This window comes from Sylvia atricapilla, chromosome 25 (assembly GCF_009819655.1).
Source record: "Sylvia atricapilla isolate bSylAtr1 chromosome 25, bSylAtr1.pri, whole genome shotgun sequence".
In the NCBI taxonomy this organism is placed as follows: Eukaryota; Metazoa; Chordata; class Aves; order Passeriformes; family Sylviidae; genus Sylvia; species Sylvia atricapilla.
The window spans coordinates 4,022,899-4,040,565 of NC_089164.1; the positions used below are offsets into that span (position 1 = coordinate 4,022,899).

At 54.5% G+C, this 17,667-nt stretch overlaps 2 protein-coding genes across 2 annotated transcripts in view; one reads left to right on the forward strand and one right to left on the reverse strand.

Annotated features, from left to right (window-relative positions):
• Positions 1-17,667, forward strand: part of OLFML3 (olfactomedin like 3) — a 289,605-nt gene that overhangs the window by 129,301 nt on the left and 142,637 nt on the right. The window lies entirely within an intron of this gene.
• Positions 4,796-15,318, reverse strand: AMPD1 (adenosine monophosphate deaminase 1). The gene is made up of 15 exons (XM_066335810.1): positions 15,187-15,318; positions 12,259-12,433; positions 11,469-11,637; positions 9,940-10,102; positions 9,520-9,739; positions 9,029-9,158; positions 8,555-8,749; positions 8,214-8,345; positions 7,969-8,132; positions 7,721-7,847; positions 7,160-7,323; positions 6,697-6,817; positions 6,072-6,245; positions 5,537-5,647; positions 4,796-5,072 (listed from the first exon to the last, which is right to left on the reverse strand). Exons 1-15 carry the CDS (start codon positions 15,206-15,208, stop codon positions 4,917-4,919), a joined length of 2,223 nt encoding a protein of 740 aa, XP_066191907.1. The 5' UTR covers positions 15,209-15,318; the 3' UTR covers positions 4,796-4,916.

Consider the following 17,667-nt stretch of genomic DNA (forward strand, 5'->3'; position numbering starts at 1 on the left):
TGCCAAAGCAGCACTGCTCTGTGGAAGCAGCTCCCTGTCTCCACAGCACGGGTTCCTGCAGGCTGGAATTGCTCAGCCCATTGTCCCAGAGAGCTGCTGGGAACTCTCCTACTCAGCAGTGCACGGGATAAACTTGGACAATCTGGGTAAGCCCCGAGCTGGGGATATTTGCTCCATCATCAGCCCTCTGTCCCTCATCAGCATTCCAGCCTGTCCTCAGTGCTTCTGTAGCCACTGGAGACCCTCTTCCCGCAGCAGTGAGGGGCCCCTGCCCTCTCCTATAAATAGTCATCGTTGCCCAAACATCCTGAGCCAGAGCAGAGCCATCCTTCCTCCGTCCATGTCTGCACAGCCCTGATTAGCAGACAGGAAAGCAGCTTTCCCTCTGCTGCAGCACCAGCGCCCCAGGACCCGGCTGGGGACAGGGGACAGGCTCTGCTGGGGACAGCCAGGGGAGGACAGGGCTCAGCCAGCCCCCTCAGCAGCTCAGCTTCACAGCAGCATCCTCCAGTGCCTGCCAGCTCCTCAAACACAGCACTGCTGGAGGCAGGACTGCCACAGGGAGAGGAACCCAAAGGACCTTGCAGTGTGGAGCAAGGGTTTACCCACAGCACTGAACAAGTGCAGCACATACACTCATGCAGCACATACACTCATGCAGCACATGCAGCTCATGCAGCACATGCAGCTCATGCAGCACATGCCCACAGCTGCTTTGACTCCCAAGAGCACTGGCTGCTTTCTCCTCCAAATACTCCAGCTGTCAGCTCCTCTGGGAGCAGCCTGATGAAACATCCACAGAGAATCATGGAATATGCTTGGAAGGGACCCACAAGGACCATCTGGTCCAACTCCTGGCCCTGCACAGGACACTCCTGGAGCTCTGGCAGCCTTGGGGCCATGCACACTCCCTGGGGAGCCTGTTCAGTGCCCCACCACCCTCTGGGGGAAGAACCTTTTCCTGACAGCCAACACCATCCATGAGGACAAATGACTGCACAGGGGAGGCTGAGCAGCCCTGCACAGTTTTCCAGGTGGGTCCATCCTTGCTGTGCCCAAACTCTGCTGGCTGCCAGCCCACCCCACATCCTTCCTGCCACGGCTCACGTTGGGAAGCTGCAACAAAAACTGTCTGTGCTGCAGCTTCCTCAGCCAGACAGACATCCATTTCTGTTTCCTCATCTCAAGCCATGGCCAAAGTCAAAGCCTAATGCTCCTGCCCTCTCCCACTGCCCAGGTCCCTGCTCTCATGGTAAGGCACAACCAGGAGCTGAGAAACATGGAGGAGAAGCTCAGCCTTGGCCAGCACATGGAATTCCAGAACCCCAGAATGGGTTGGATTGGACTGGAAAGGACTTTAAAGCTCATGTCCTTCCACCCCCTGCCACAGGCAGAGACACCTTCCACTGTCCCAGGCTGCTCCAAGCCGTGTCCAACCTGGCCTTGGACATGCAGGAATGGGATCCAGAGTCAAGCACAAGCCTGAAGCTCTCCCTGCTCAGTGCTGCTCCCTGCTCCTGGACTGTCTCTTCCAAAATATCCATCCAAGGAGGAGAGGAATGCAGCTTTTCACCTGCCCAGGCTTGCTATCAAGAACCAGGCATTTAATCTCAGCTCATCACGTGAGCCCAGGCAAGGGCAGAGACTGATCTTTGGTGAAGAAAGAACACACTGGGGTGGTGTGATCCAAGTTAAGTAACTCTTAAATACAATCCAGGACAGGCTAAAACACAGTTCAGGGACACAGAGCTGGCAGAGACCACCTGGGTCAGGCAGCCAGCACTTGTATCAAGCACTACATAAATCATTCCTGTCACAGAATAACCAGACTTGTGACTGCTTCCATCCTGACCTCCCCTTCCAAATGCCTTCAGCAGCCCCAGTGTGCTTCCCAGTATTTCCAGAGAAGACAAATTTATCATCCTTACTGCACCAGGACTTAGAGGAGATTGGTGTAGTTAAGAATACTAAATTATTTCACTGGAAGTGGCAGTTTGGGGGGAAATTACAAAATTTCTAGACAAAACATCATCCATTTCTGCCAAAAGACTGTTTCTCTGAGCAACGCTGTTTGGAAGCTCCCAAAGCAGAAGAATAAGGCACGTTCACAGCACATGACAGGTAGCCCTGACTCTTTTTCCAGCCCTGAAAGCCAGAGACAACACCACACATTTTCCATGCAAAGCCTCGAGACAATCCCATTTCCTGAAACCACATTCCCAAGGAGAGAAAGCTGCCAGTGCTGTTCCAGAATAAATCTGTCTAGTGCTGAGCTCAGGCCGCCCCAGCAGCCGTGCTGGACCCCCCAGCACCCTGAGCACCCTGCAGCAGAGGCACAGAGAGAACAGAGGCACTGACACAGCACCTTACCTTGTCCTGCTCCTGGGAGCACAAACACTGCCTGGACCAGCCCGTGCAGCTCTGAGGCAATCTCAGTCCTTTTGTGAAAGCTGTGCAGTCCTAAACCACCCCAGAGTCCTTGTCGCCAAGCCTCCTGTGTTAGTAGCCAAATAAAAAGCAGTTGCTGGTCTTCTGCAGCCTAGGGAAGCTGGCAGCTCATTCCTGTAGGGAAAGGACCCTTTCCAGAGCTCTCAGCTACTCCCATTCTGCTCCTCTCCAGAACAACCCTGAAGCTCCTCTGAACAACTCTGCCATGCTGATGCCTCAAAGACATGGGCAGCACCAAAGAAGCAGATTTTATATCAAAATAAGTAACTCTTCAGGAATGCAGTGTGCTTAGTCATTTCCATCTCGATACAAGGCTACTCTAACCACGAGGTATTAACTCCTTCCCTGCTGCTGCATGTCCTGCTGAGGAGTTCTGCCTCATTAGATCCATGGCCACAGTCTCTGGACACAGAAAATGTGCTGCTAATCCCAACTACACAGCAAAAGGAGGTTAAGTCTGGCCTCTGCCATGAGTCCTAAGACTTTTCTACCAACTATCTTCTCCTAAAGTGATGAAATTCAACTTCTTGAGAGCATGTTTTTTCCTCAAGATGTAAAAAAAAAACCCAAACCAGAGCACTTCCAACCTATAAGCCCTGAAGGCTGCTACACCAGAGGGCACACGGACAGAACCCACAATGTCCTATTTTTAAAGTCGTGGGTTTTTAACCTGACTCACAGTATCTGAATGCCCAGGGTAGCAATGGACAAACAGCAGTTGACTCAGCCCCTACACCCTGGGCTGGCTGCCAGCCCCAGGAATGCTGCAGCTGCACACGGAGACACAAGCTGGGCATGGAGTTAAAAATCAAACACAACTTATCCTGGAGCAGTTTCTTGGTGCCACCATCAGAGGTGAGATTCCTAAGAAAAGTCACAAAGCCTGTGTGGATTTACATGGGCCACCCCAGACAGGTTGTGTGGGGCCACAACCAACCACTCATTCCTTTGGGAATGTCTCAGCAGCACTGAGCTGCCCCAGGAGGTTCAAAGGGTGCAGAAAACCTCCCAGACACCACTCAGATAATGTGTTCCAGAGCTGCCCACTGAGTCATATCTATATTGTATTATTACCATTGGAAGACTGAGATAAAAATTTTGCCAAGCACCAATGGACAGCACTAGGATTCAAGGTCACATCCAGGTCAGATCCTCCAGCCACCAATGCTCAAATACACATTTCCAGGGGCTGGATTTCCTGAAACTTCTCTTCTACTTTCCTTCCATCACTCGATGATGTTAATCCCAGCTGCCAGGAGGAATTGTCCCATCAGTGCCTGGGCTCTGTCACAGCCAGGTATGCTCTCAGCCAGGCTGGTCCAGCCACAGTCACTGAGCAGAGGGGTGTGTGTGTGTGTGTGTAGCCAGCCGGGGAGGGCAAGGGAAAGCTGCTCCAGAGTGCCCAAGGAGCTCTGCGACCACTGAGCCCCACGCCCCTCAGTGCAACAAAGCACAAACAGACCTAAACCACCACAGCCCAGCAGTGCGTAAAACTCTGTACAGAGTCACAGAGCGGCACGGGTGGGAGAGCCCCTCTGGAGGTTCTGCTCTGCTCACCCAGGGGCACCTCCAGCAGGCTTTTGGACACCCCCGCGGGGAGCAGCCCTCAGCGGGAGAAGCGCTCCCCGACGGCAGCGGGGCCATCACCGGACACCCCGGCTGGGCCCGCCCGGCACCCTCCCTGCAGGACGAGCGGGGGACACGAACCCACCCCGCCTCTCCTTGCCAGATGGGTTTCCTCCCGGGCACCTGCTTCCTCCGGCCCGTCAGGCACGGGGAAGATGCTGCACCGGCCGCTGCCCGCCTGCCCGCAGCCGGGACGTGAGCACCCCTCAGGGCCCGTAACCCCGAGCCCGACCGCGACTGCGGGAAGGCCCAAACCGCCCGGACCACCCGCTCGCTCTCCCGGCGTAGCCCCCGTCGGGTCCCGCCGCCCCCTGCCCCGTCTCACCGCGGCCTCGGCCCGCTCCCGGCCCCGCTCCCTCAGGACGCTCCCGGCGCGCACGGAACCACCTCCCATTGGCTGTTGTAGCCGTCACTCAAGCGGTGATCCCGCCTTCTCCCCGCCCCGCAGCGCCCAGAGCCACTTTCCGTTGGTTGACGCGGCCGTTACTCAGAAGGACGCCCCGCCCCCGCCGCGCCCCGTCCCGTCTGTCCGCGGCCTCGGCCCGCTCCCGCAGGACGCTCCCGGCGCTCACGGAGCTGCCGCCCATTGGCTGCTGTGGCAGTCACTCAGCTCGAGATCCCACCCTCACCCCGCCCCAAGGCGCACAAAGCCATCTCCCATTGGCTGGCATGGCTGTCACTCAGACGACGGTCCCACCCCTTTCCCTCAGGGCCCTCGGATCCGCTTCACAGACGGGTTTTACTGCGCTGCCCCGACGCCCTCACAGTCCGGCCTGGCCCCGGCCCGGCCCCGGCCCCCCTCACAGTCCGGCACGGCCCCGGCTCCGCGGTCCGGCCCCCGCCTATTCGGTCTTCAGCCCCTCGGCGATGAGGTTGAGCTCGTAGCACCAGGTCTCGTAGCGATAGGCCACGCGGATCTGGGCCACGTTCGTCTTTCGTATGTCATTGCCATCGGGCCCGTCTTCCTTGTAGTTTTCACCCAGGAACTTCGCTTTCTCCTGTCAGAGGCAAAGACAGCGGTACCGACCTCAGAACCCCCGCTGGCAGCGCCCGAGGAAAGCCCTGAGCCCACGGGTGGAGCTGGTCGCCAATCTCAGGCTGTGGGCAAGATCCACAGAAGGGCACACACCTCATGGGACAGGACACACTGCAGGATACCCCTCTGTGGGACAGGACACCCACGTTATGGGAGAGGGCACGCCTCAGGGGACAGGACGTGCTGCAGGACACACCCCCATGGAACAGGAGACAGCCCGTGGGATATGAGACACTGCAGAACACCCAGCGTGTGGGACAGGACACACTGCAGGACACCTACCTTGTGGGATAGGACACTACCTCGTGGGACACGACATCCCTCATGGGACAGGACACACTGCAGGACACCCACCTTGTGGGACAGGACACTACCTCGTGGGACACGACATTCCTCATGGAACAAAACACACTGCAGGACACCCACCTCGTGGGACAGGCCACACTGCAGGATGCTGTTCCTGGCGATCTCACACATGTCACAGGTACTGAGCTTGAACACCTGGGCAGCAATGGCGTACTCCTCCATGAGGGGCTCCTGCAGCACAGGGTTAGGGGTCAGCAGCCTCTGCCAGCACAGCCCATGCTCTTCTCTGCAAGAGCTGTCCCAGAGCTCACAGAACCGCTGAATCATTTGGGCTGGAAAAGTTCTCCATGATCAAGTCCAACATTCAAACAACACCCCCAGGCCACCTAAACCATATCACAATGTGCCATGTGTTCTAGTTTTTTAACAGCTTCCAGGCACCGCTGCCCTGGGCAGCCTGTTCAGATGCTTGACCCCTGTTTCAGTGAAGGAGTTTTTCCTAATATCCTACCTGAACATCTGCTGGTGCTGGTGCATGGGGAGATGGCCCAGCATATGCTGGACCCTCTGCAAATGCCACTGGCTTCCAAAAACCCCAAGGCCCACACAGTGGCAGCCCCACAGTCCCAGCCCCAGTGCTCAGCTCACACTGTACCTTGGTGTAGTGAAACTGCATGGGGTCATCTGTAGACAGGGACACCATGAGCCCTTTCTGGTGGAAGTCAAGCAGGGGATTCTTGGCGTACTCCAGGAAGAGGCTGTTGTTGCTGAGTGGGGACATGGCAATGGGAATTCGGGCCAGGAAGTACAGATACTGCAGCACTGGGCTCTGCAAAGATGAGCAGAGGTACCATGTTAGGGATGAAGTTGTTGCACCTTCCACCTCTCCAGGGTCACTCCTCAGATCAGGCCAGGTCCCAGCCAGGGAATTGTGTGCAAGGAGAGTGATGGGCCAGCCAGCAATCAATGCTTCAGGCTAAGGAGCACAAGAGGCCAAGGTGCTGTCTGATGTCACACTCATCTGAGCCCAGTGATAACAAACATATTCTTTGATGGGTCTGTGAGGCTAAACCCCCAAAATCTAATACATTGCTCGGCCACATCCCCAAACATCTCAGCCTGGAGTAGCCCAGAGAACCGTTTAACATCTGCCTGAAGCCAGGCTGTGTCAGTGTACAGCAGAGGCACAGGTAACTGCCAGCTACATGAGGCAGCTGTGAGCTCTTGTCCTGCTCTGCTGTGCCATGCCTGGGTTGCTCCTGGCAGCCTGCTCCACGTACCTTCTTGAGGTTGAGCCCGTGGGAGATGTTATCAGCTGTCATGAAGGCTGCCAGCAGGTGTGTGAGGGCCCCGGCCTCGCCGCAGTGCGGGCGGAACAGGAACGTGTTCATCCCACGCTGCCTGGCACAGGGAAGGAGCAGTCAGAGCAGGCAAACAGCAGGGTTGGGTGACTGCACCTGACTTCAGGCCCAGCTCTGCCCCTACCATGAGCCCCCAGGAATCCACCTTGGCCTGGGAGCACATTGCTCCTTCTATTTTCTCATCTGTGTGTGCAATAGATGCATCTCTGCAATCCCTAAACTTTCTCCCCAGTCCATCACACCTCCTATTGAGGGGTGTCTGGATTGCTCTGGGATGTGGTGCTCCAAATGCAGAGTGGGAAGAGACCCACTTCTGTCACACCAACAATCAAAGAACTGAGGCATGTCACAAGGCAGCCCCTTGGCAGATCCCAGGGCTCACCTGCGCAGGTTGTTCAGCACCAGGATGTTGGCATACATGTAGTAGATGTAGTAGGTGTAGGATGGGTTCTTCTGGGAAGTCCACTCCTCTGGCTTTGGGCTTTTAGTGCTGAACATGTGTCCACTGTGCTTGGATTCATCATCCACGCTGTCAAAGCCCGTGATCTGCTTGGCAAGGGAACAGAAAAGGTGCATCTCACACTCTCCACCTCGTCATGCCCAGATGGGCTCACTCTGCCCCACCACAGCTCACCAGAGCCTGGCTCTACCCCTGTGCCCCCCAAGGGCAGGGTGGGGCAAGGCTGCAGACTCCCCTAAGCACTGTCCAGGACTAGGAATAAAGCTCACACCTGCCCAGGAGATGAATGGAAAATGACTCACAGCCCCACAGCAGCCAGCCCAAGGAGTCTGATCCCTCTCCACACTTCTGGCCACAACCCCCTTCCCCAGAATGAGGCAGAGCCCACTGACCCACTGGTGCCATTTTCCATGTCAGGGCCAATATCCCATTTCTCGTGCACAAACAGGAATGGGAGTTCTCCCCACACCAGGTGACACTCACATGGCGTAGAAAGACACTCAGCTCTTTGTGGGCTTGGGGATTGACAGTTGCCTCAAACACAGGAACAAAGATATATTCCAGCATTTTCCCAAAGTGGGGGAGGAAATTCTTTGACCTGAACACATCGCTGTGGACAGAGACAGGGATTAGTTTCTACCAGAAGGACAACACGGCCCCCTGTCCCCACAACCCTTTCAGGGATGAGGGATCTGTAAGGCTCAGTGCTCCCTCAGCCCCACGGCACATACTAAATCCTGGGGACTTGGATCATCCACTTCATGTTGGGGGAATAGACCCGGTGGGTGTTGAACCACTTGGCCAGCTTGGCCCACTCGTCAGGCGCCCGCCCGTAGATGGAGAGCCGGGGCTCCGTGTGCTGGTACTTGGCGTCCTCCAGGTCAGAGCCAACCTCCTGCAAACCAGAGCACACCATGGCAAGGGAAGCCACAGCAGCAGCACAGCTTCACCCTGTTCTCCACCCCTCTCTCCATACCTTGATGATGGTAGCAAAATACTCGCCGTTGATGGCGTTCTCTGTCTTCAGGTAGAGGTCCCGCAGCTCGCTGGCCCCCACGGGGTTGTACTTGTCATTGAACTTGTCAAAGCGCTGGAATGTCTGCCGCCCCTGGAGCAGGGAGATCAGGCTCAAACACTGCCCCCACAGCTTGGCAGGGAGCAGGGACTGAGCCAAACCACCCAAAATGGTAAAACCAGGAGCTGCTGCACCCTGACACAAATATTAATGCACACAAGTGTGGCTGCACAGGGAAGGGAAAAGCCACGGGGGCAAGAGTGGCCCAGGGGTGATCTTCCAGTAAGTGTCCTACCACTTACAGCATGAACATCCAGGGAATCCACTGTCAGGTCATAGGGGTGCAGTTTGAGCTGCTGGAAAAGCTGTTTCAGGGTGAGCTGTTTGCCCTTGGCGTCGTAGACCACGCGGTCGGCATCCACACGGTAGGATTTCTTGATGAAACGCAGAAGGTGCTTCTGGTTCATGCAGGCTGCAGCGTGGATGTGCGTGTCCACCTGGGAGAACAGAGGGGCAGCTTCAAGCTGGGATGCTCAGGTACCATCCCAGGGAGGTGAACAAAGCCCTCAGATGAGCAGGGGAGCAGGCTCAGCCCAGCAGGTGGACACAGCCAGAGGGCACAACTTTGCCAAGAGCATGGAAGGCAGCACACTCCCATTCACAGGAGCAATGCTGCTGCTACCAGACATGGACTCTACCATACAGTTCCCAGGGAGGGACAGGCACAGTAACAGCTCCTCTCCAGGGTCCCAGGGGCTCTAAGCCTTGCCCTTTACCTTCCTGCAGTTGTAGAAGTCACGGTGGGGGTTGTTTTTCAGCTCCTTCATCTCCTCCATCTCATTGAGCATTTCATGCACTTGGAACTTGGATGAGAGGAATTTGAGGCGCCGGTGAGAGTAGGTCTTCCTGGTGAGAGCAGAGGGCAGAACAGTCACAGGGCTCCTCACCCCTCAGCATGGGGACACAGATTCCTTCTGGGGTGGAGGAGGTCATGCTGGCCAGCCCTGCTTCCCTGACGTGCCCCCCCTGGCTCTATTACAAAGCTCTGAAGGAAGGCTGGCCAGCTGGGAGCCTACCTGCAGGTCCTGTCTCCAGCCCCTGAGCACTGCTTTGCTTAAGACCCAAGTCAAGAGGATTGACAGAGGCTGAGGACACTTGGGATGCCAGGTGTGTCACCAGCGGGCTCCTCCCTCTTCCCAGGAAGGGGAGGGGGCTGCTCTGACTCCCTCTGCCCACTGAGGCAGGAGCTGGTGGGTTGTGCACTTACACGGGCCCCTTTGCAATCAGGACCAAGAGGAAGTTCATGTCATCAATGAAGTGCTCGAGGCTGGGGTAGGGCAGGTCCTTTGGCTCATTTCTCTCAGCCGCTGCCTTGTCTGCATAGACATAAACTACCCCATCCTTCATTTGCACATGGTATCCCAGGTCCTCAGGGAGGTTCCCGGTGTCAAAGGGATCCTGTCCATCCTTCACTGGTGGGTTGAACACTGCAGCAAAAGGAGAATTCCATAAGGCTGCCAGCTCAAACCTCCCATGCCTGCCTTGCTCCCACAGCCCACTCAGTGGGCAGGGATACCCCACCACTGTGACAGCAAGGAGAGGGCTTGGGCAAGTGCCTTGTACAGCCCTTTCCTGAGCCCTGCCCCACACTGATGCTACAGGAACCCTCTGGGATGCCTGGATGTACCTGGGCCAGCGTCACTTGGTTTCCAGGGCTCGCCCTCGATGGTGCGCAGGTACTGCGAGGGCGTCTTGGGGAACCTCTGCAGAGACTGCTGCATGTTCTTCTCTCGGATGCACAGTGCCCTGTACAGCCCTCTGCACACCACCTCAAAGTCTTCCACTGTCACCTGCAAGGGGGGAGATGCTGAAGGCAACCACACAGCTGGAACACAGGTGTGTCCAAGAGACACCCTGGTGCACCCAGGTGGAGGGAGATTTTGGTCACAGCAAGATAAATGTCAAAAAACGGTTTGGGCTGGAAGGGATCTTAGATCTCATCTTGTTCCAGCCCCTGCTGTGGGCAGCGACACATTCGACTGTCCCAGGGTGCTCCCAGCCCATCCAACCCGGCCTTGGACCCTTCCAGGAATCCAGGGGCAGCCACAGCTGCTCTGAGCACCCTGTGCCAGGGCCTCCCCACCCTCACAGGGAACATTTCCTTCTCAGTATCCCATCTAACCCTGCCCTCTGGCAGTGGGAAGCCATTCCCCCTTGTCCTGTCACTACATGGCATTTTAAAAAGTCCCTCTCCAACTTTCTTGTCATATAATCATATCATATCATATCGTATCATATCATATCATATCGTATCATATCATATCATATCATATCATATCATATCATATCTTATATGTCTCATCATATATATCTCATCATATCATGTCAATGTCCCACTGCTCTGCCTGAGCAGGGCGAGGAAGGGATGATAGGCAGAGACCCAGATATGACAAAGGGAAGCTCCTGGTTCCAGAATCAGGGAATTCTGATGTCACCCCCTCTTACATTCTTCACTGCAATCAGTAATTGGCCCTGAAATGGAAGCCAGGCCTGGGCAAAACATTAAAGCTATTTTTGGAGCCCAGGCTGAAACTGAAGCAGGAACAACAACATGCACTAGCCCTGTGTGTCAATGATTTTTGATTTACTGCACAGACAAGTGTTTTGGGTAGTCAGAAGAGGCTGGAGTGGACTAGCTTGGGAATCCAGCACTCCTGGCTAGGGCAGTCATGGGGAATGTGCTCAGTGCCTGAGCAGGGAGGGATTTCCAGATCCCCTCTGCTATGCAGCTCCAGGCTGAGCAACCCTCCAACGGGTTCTTAGAAGCTGCACTAATGTAACAGGAGGCTGAGGAGGAGAGGGAGGCAGGATTAGCACAGGACGTGATAACAGTCCTGGTCAACTGGCCCTAGGTGACCCTGTAGCAGGGGCTTGGTGAACTTCCCTCAGCTATTCTGGGATCCTTGGATGTGCACAGACCTCAGACAGACAGAGCTGTGTTCAATCAGAGAGGATGTGACAGAGTGAGCACAGGCTGCCCGGCCAGGCCCTGCCTGGACAATCCCGTGGGGGTCTGCAGCACCCCACAGCTCCTGCTAAGGAATTCAGCTCTGGTGAGGCACAGACTGATCTGGGACACACCGGGCACTGCTGAGGGACAGGCAGGGACCAGAGGGGTGGCCAGTATGGAAAGGGAGCAGCCATGGAAGTACCTACCCCTGAGGCATAGTCCCCTGTGATCTGCACCCGCTGGAAGTCGGGCACAGTCTGGTACTGGGGGCAGGTGGAGGTGGGCTCCTCGATGACGGCCACACTGGGTCCAGACCCCGGAGCCGTGGGCGGTGCCATCACAGTCGTTGTCTTCATGCGGATCAGCTTCTTCCTGCTACAGAAAGGCTCGGGCAAACAGCCCCATTTCAGCAAACAGCCCCATTCCATGGTCACACAGAGCTCAGGGCCCAGGGCACTTCCCACAGCCGTGTTCCAGCTGGGCACAACATGATCCAGCTCACTGGTGTTCTCTGAGCACAGCACAAACCAGTTCACTGGTGTTCTCTGAGCCCAGAAAAAACCAGCTCACTGGTGCTCTCTGAGCCCAGCACAAACCAGCTCACTGTTGGTTTCTGAGGCCAGCACAAACCAGCTCACTGGTGGTCTCTGAGCACCTTCAACAGGCACTGCCAGAAGCACAGGCCACAGCACACAAAGTAGCCACAGGTTTTGGAAGTTGTATCTTTCCAGAGTCCCCAAGTCTCCTTCCCAAACAGCTCTGTGGCCACTGCTGTGCTGACACCCAGAGAACAGGCCAAGGGTGTCTTTCTGTCCAACAAGGGAAAGAGTTGGAGAGAAAATCCTGGAGTACCTGACAGATGCCGCGGGATTATCGAGGATTTATTCCACAGGTGTGTGAGCTGTGCCCAAGGGCCTTGATTTACATCCCCCCATTTGCTCTGGCCAGGAGGTGCAGGCTGTGCTCCCTCTCCTTGCCCATGCTCTGGGAACTCACCGCTTTTCCACTGTGGCACTGGACTCCTGGAGCATCATGTGCAGTGTCATTTCCTGGCGGGAGATGGGGCAGATCTCTTCCACATCAAAATGAGAGATTTCCCCCCTGAGCTCCTCATCCTTCACCTCGGAGGCAAAGACCTTCTCGGCGAAGGAGCGCAGGGACTCGTCCATCTCTGCAAAGAGGAATTGCAGTGTCCCACAGGGAGGTGATCCCCAGCCACCAGGCAGTTGCCCCTTGCAGGCACTCAGCTGCCATGTCATCATGGCCCCCACGCCCTAGAGAAGACTCTAAGCCACCTCCCAAATTTGCAGCAAGGCTGGGCCACACCTAGTGGGCTGGAGACAAACCTCGAGGCCCCAGTAGAGCAGGAAAAGTACACACAGTCCAAGAGTGCTGCCAAAAGGCCCAGAGAGAAGCAGGTCCTTGGGAAGGGCACTTACGGGAGCATGCACTGGGTGGAAGAGGGGAAAGTTGGCAGAGCCCTTACAGCTTCAGGAAGCCCAAAACCCACTTGCTGCAGCAGTCAGGGGGGAGACAGAGGTACGGATGGGGGCAGAGCTGGCAGCACTCAGCTCAGCATTCCAGGGCAGCCCCAGCTGGGCACTCCCAGCCCACCACATGTGTGGTGCTGCAAAGGTGCCAGAGCCACCACAGACACTGCACTGGCTGGAGCTTTATGGAGGAGGACAAGGAAGGTTAAAAGCCCTTCCACTGCCAACAAAACCCCATAAAACAAGAACCCAAGGGTTTCCCAGAAGCAGATGTTTGCATGGCAGCACAGGGGCGCTGACAGGTTTTGGCAGCTCAACATGAAGCAAGGTGACCACACCATTGAGTGTCACACAGGACACAGTCACAGGTGAGGATCAAAGCAGAACGGACAGGATTCTCAACAGCATCTAGGGTGCCAGAATGATATTTAACAAATTGCATTTTTTGGTGCTGTATCAAAGGACCAAAAAGTGGGACCATTCCATGTAATGCCAATGGGCAGAGCTGGCACTGCCAGAAAATAGCATTTCCCCAGCTGCTGAAGGATCACCATGATCATGATCTACATGGTCTACATGATCTACATGATCATGTAACTGCTGTTTGGTTCCAGTGATCATGTCTAGGAAGTAACACAGCAGAGCATAGAGAGACCCATCAATACTCACGTTTGTGTTCTGCTGTTTGAGATAAAACAGAGAAAAAATAAAAGCTGTTGTGATCAGCCCCTCAAAATCTGAGCCTTTTTGCCTAATCACCTCATCAGTCTTTAAAAAGGGATTAGCAAAGTTCAACTTCAGCCAAAGTCTTCCACGCCTTCCGCTTAAAAATGTATCATAGAATCCTGAAATTGTTTGGGTGTGAAGGGACCTTAAAGTTCATGTGATAAGCAGGGACACCTTCCACTGTCCCAGGCTGCTCCAAGCCCTGTCCAACCTGGCCTTGGACCCTTCCAGGAATCCAGGGGCAGCCACAGCTGCTCTGGGCACCCTGTGCCAGGGCCTCCCCACCTTCACAGGGAGGAATTCCTTCCCAATATCCCATCTAAACCCACCCTCCTTTGGCTTTAAACCATTCCCCCTTGCCCTGTCATCCCCTGCCCTTGTGAGAAATTCCTCCAGCCTTGAGAAATTCCTCCAGCCTTCTTGTAGCCACTTTAGGTACTGGAAGGAAAAGGCAGAGAAGAAGTTGTCACTTAGAGGAACACAGAGAGGGAAGTTCTGCATTGCCTGTCCCATGACAGAGCCCCAGTGGTGCCTCAGCATGGAACCAAACCCCACTGCAGGTCCATCCCACCCGTCCACCCCAGTGTGGCTCTGGCACAGGCCCTGCTTTCCCTGCAGTGTCCAAGGTGGAGCGTTCTCTAGAGCCCAGATCCTCTCCCTGCACACCACCAGAGCCTGACAGGTACCAGTCCTGTGCTGGGCTAGCCTGGAAGGGCTCTCCCTGCAGGGAGCACAGCCTTCTCCTGCTGACCAGACAAGCAGATATTCCAGAGACTTGGAGCACCAGGCTTTGCTATTTTTTGCCCTTGACTCTCCCTCCTTTGTTGCCCTCAGGATGGGTGGTCATTTCAGAGATGCCGAGTTCCATCTCCCTGTGGTCACAGTTCCCCTTATTCCCCAACAGGATCAGGCAGCTGAGACACTGCACTCCCCCAGATCCTCACTGCTGCTCAGACAGGGTGGCAGCAGCGTTCTGAGGGTGCAGCCCTTGCCCCTTCCCTCTGAGGCAGCAGTTCAGGCTGCAGCTCTGCCATCACAGCTGCCCACTTCCCAAAGCCCAGCCTGCTCCAGAATCCTGCCTCCACGGATTCATTTGCCAACAAAGCATCCCAGAAATAGTTAGTTTGACCTTTCATCTCTTTAGTGGATGGAAATTACACTCGGGAAGGTTCACAACCTCCCACTAATGGTGCAGGGCCAGGCTTTAACACACAGCGTCTCTCACACCACAGCTCTGCAATTCCAAACACGCTCTATCAGGGCTGTTTGGTGCTGTTATCACTCAGGGCTCTGCAGTCACCTTGTCACATGTCCCTGTGCACTGTCCTGCAGAGCCTGGCTGGCCCTGCTCCTGCTGCCCAGCTCCTGCTGCCATCTCCTTGGGGCTGCAGCTCCCCACATCTGAGCTTCACCACGTTGACCAAAGGTTCCTGAACTCACTCTGAGACCTTCCCCAGGGATTTAATGATGTCATTACAGGACCCATTATATTGCAAGAGAGACAATATTTTCCTTCAGTACAAGCAGAGCAAGATTTAAACAATAACACAATTTCTTTACTTGTCTATCCAGAAATGTCTCCAAGCAGGAAGAAAAACGCCCAAAGGCCCAGTGAGGTCCCCTGGACACCACACATCCAAATCTCCCAGGCTGTGGGCCTGGAACCTGCTCTGTGGTTCCTTGGCTCACACTTGGCTTTCAGACCTACCTGGAATTCTCACCCGGGACATTGTAGCAGCGTTTGCAGAGCCTCAGTAACACCCCAGAGTCCCCAAGCACGAGGGGCCAAGTGACTGCCCGTCAGCCCAACACTAATTTTACTGCTTTCCCTTCCCTGTAATCAGACTCTCCCACTCTAAAAGGAGAGTGGAGATCAACTGTGGGACTATTTAAAGTGCAGCCACAAGCACTTGCACTGAAACAGGTGAAAGCAGGGCTCAAATGTAATTAATCATTTTCTTTATGTTAGATTTGCATTTTACATTTTGTGGAGTGTCACCTGGTGTCTGGCCAGATTTCTGCTTTCCAGGGCAGCTGCACCTTTCTAACGTGGTCTGTGGAATTCAGTCTTTTAAGAGAGACTAAACCTGATGCCTTCTGTGCTGAACCAAACGTTTCAAGGAAGTTCCCAATCAGAACAGGGACTGTGGATAGGTACAAACCATGTGCTCTCACCTGAGCTTTTGAGAGATTTTTTCTGAGGGAGGGAATCTGTTTGAAAGCCTGGATTTTACCAGCAGGGCTGCCCAGATGTCCTCACTTCTTCCCAGCTGAATCCAATAAACAAAAGGAAAGTGCAAGAAGTCACAGTTTGTTCCTGAGCTTTTCAGGAACTGCCCTTTTCCAAGCTTTGTGTCATAATGTTGATCTGACAATCAGTTCTGTTCGTGGTGAGCCACAAGCAAGGTGTATCTGACAGAGCAGCTCTCAGTCAAGCCCAAGGTGGGTCAGGAAACTCCTGCCTTAGGCCTGGGTCTGGCAGAGCAGCAGGAGGCACCTCCTGGCTTCATTTGAAGCAGGTTCTTTCCAGCATATTGGCTTTGGGGGCTGTACCCTCCTTTAGGGCATCCTCAAACCTTCTTCAGATCTCACCTCTAGCTGGAAAACACCTCCTGTGGGAGGAAAAAGGCCAGAGTTTGTTGTGTTGTGTGTGCTGCCAGGATGGCTCTGAGCTTCTGAATCAGATTCCTGGTGGGAAGTGGTGAAACTGAACAGGTCAGGAGGATGGAATAGTTTTGGTGTGAAACAGAGCCTTTCCCTGTTTGTTTGTGCTTTGATTCTTGATGGCGTTGAAAGACTGCCCTGGAGTAGGACAGAACACTTGGGCACAGTCTGGCTGTGGTTTAAATGGTGGCTTTGGCCAGAGCATGGAAGGGAACAGAAAAACCACCTGGAACAGACACCATCATTTGGAATTATATGTGCAACCAAGAGATTCCTGTGCCACGTTTTGCAGGAACAGCTATGGAAAGGCCTTGCCCAAGAAGAAGGCTGGAATAGATGAGAGAGTCACCTGCACACATGAAATAAAATAAAATACAGAGCTGGAAATAACACGCCGTGGATTTTGTCCTTAGGAGCACAGGAATCTTGTGGCACAGCCAGGGGAGAGAGGTGAGCTGAGACCTGGCACAGCTTCTCCAGCTGGGATAATTTCCACAGCATCCATGACCTCTTGGAAGAGATATGCCCATTATTTGATGGCACAACTTCAAAACAAGTTGGGTGGCAACTGAGACATTCCAGAATTTAGGGAATTTTACCCCCACTTCCCTGTTATTCCCCAAGAATATAAATTTCCCTCCCTCTGCAGTCTGCAGAGGTGCAGCAGCAGAGCAAAGCTGAGATGCTGGCACAGCTTTGGTTTTCCTCTCATGCTGATAAAATCTTCAGGTTCTGAATTCTTTTTGCCCTCACCCATCCTCAAGTTTGAGAGTCTCCACACCACATTATTGTTTAACTGTTTCATTCAAGGCCCATAAAATCTGTCTCCAGTTTGTTTGCTCTCCCACAAGGATAATATCTGCCCTTAACCCTCCTTGAGATCTTTGGGATTTACATCTGAAACCAAAAATAACCTTTAGGATACAGAGGTCATCTTCCTCAAGAGAAGACTCTTGATCCCTCAGCTTTTTTAATCACAGGGTCAGCTTGAGTGGGCTCATGGTGGAAATCTGAGTCAAGCCTGAGCTAAAGTTAGATCCAGGGCCTGTGCAAACTCAAGGACTGGCACAAACAGCCTGTCTTCCCACTCTTTTTTCAGCTGGAAAGTGAGTGATTCACACCCAGAGGTTTTGGAGTGGCTCTAAACCCTCACTCTTTTACCCCTGAGCTGCCCTCGTTCTGCCCAGCTCCAGCCAAGGGGAAATGGGTGGATGGGGCAGAAATTTGGCACCTTGGCTCACTGAGCAGGATCTTCCTCCAGCTTGCCTGGCCTTGCATCCACAGCACAGGGGCAGCTCCCTGATAGAGGCCATGGGGCAAACTCAGCTAGAAAATGGTTTAAATTCCAGAAGAGGAGGAGTATGAGCAGAGAGGGATAAGGTGGATCTCAGCAGGGCACTCCTGGCTGTGCTGGGCCTTGGATCAACTCACCCAGCACTGGGGAAACCCTCTGCAAATTCTCCTCTCCCCACCTCAGTCATCCAACTGCACAGATCCCCCAAGGCTGCTGCAATCAGCCTCTGGC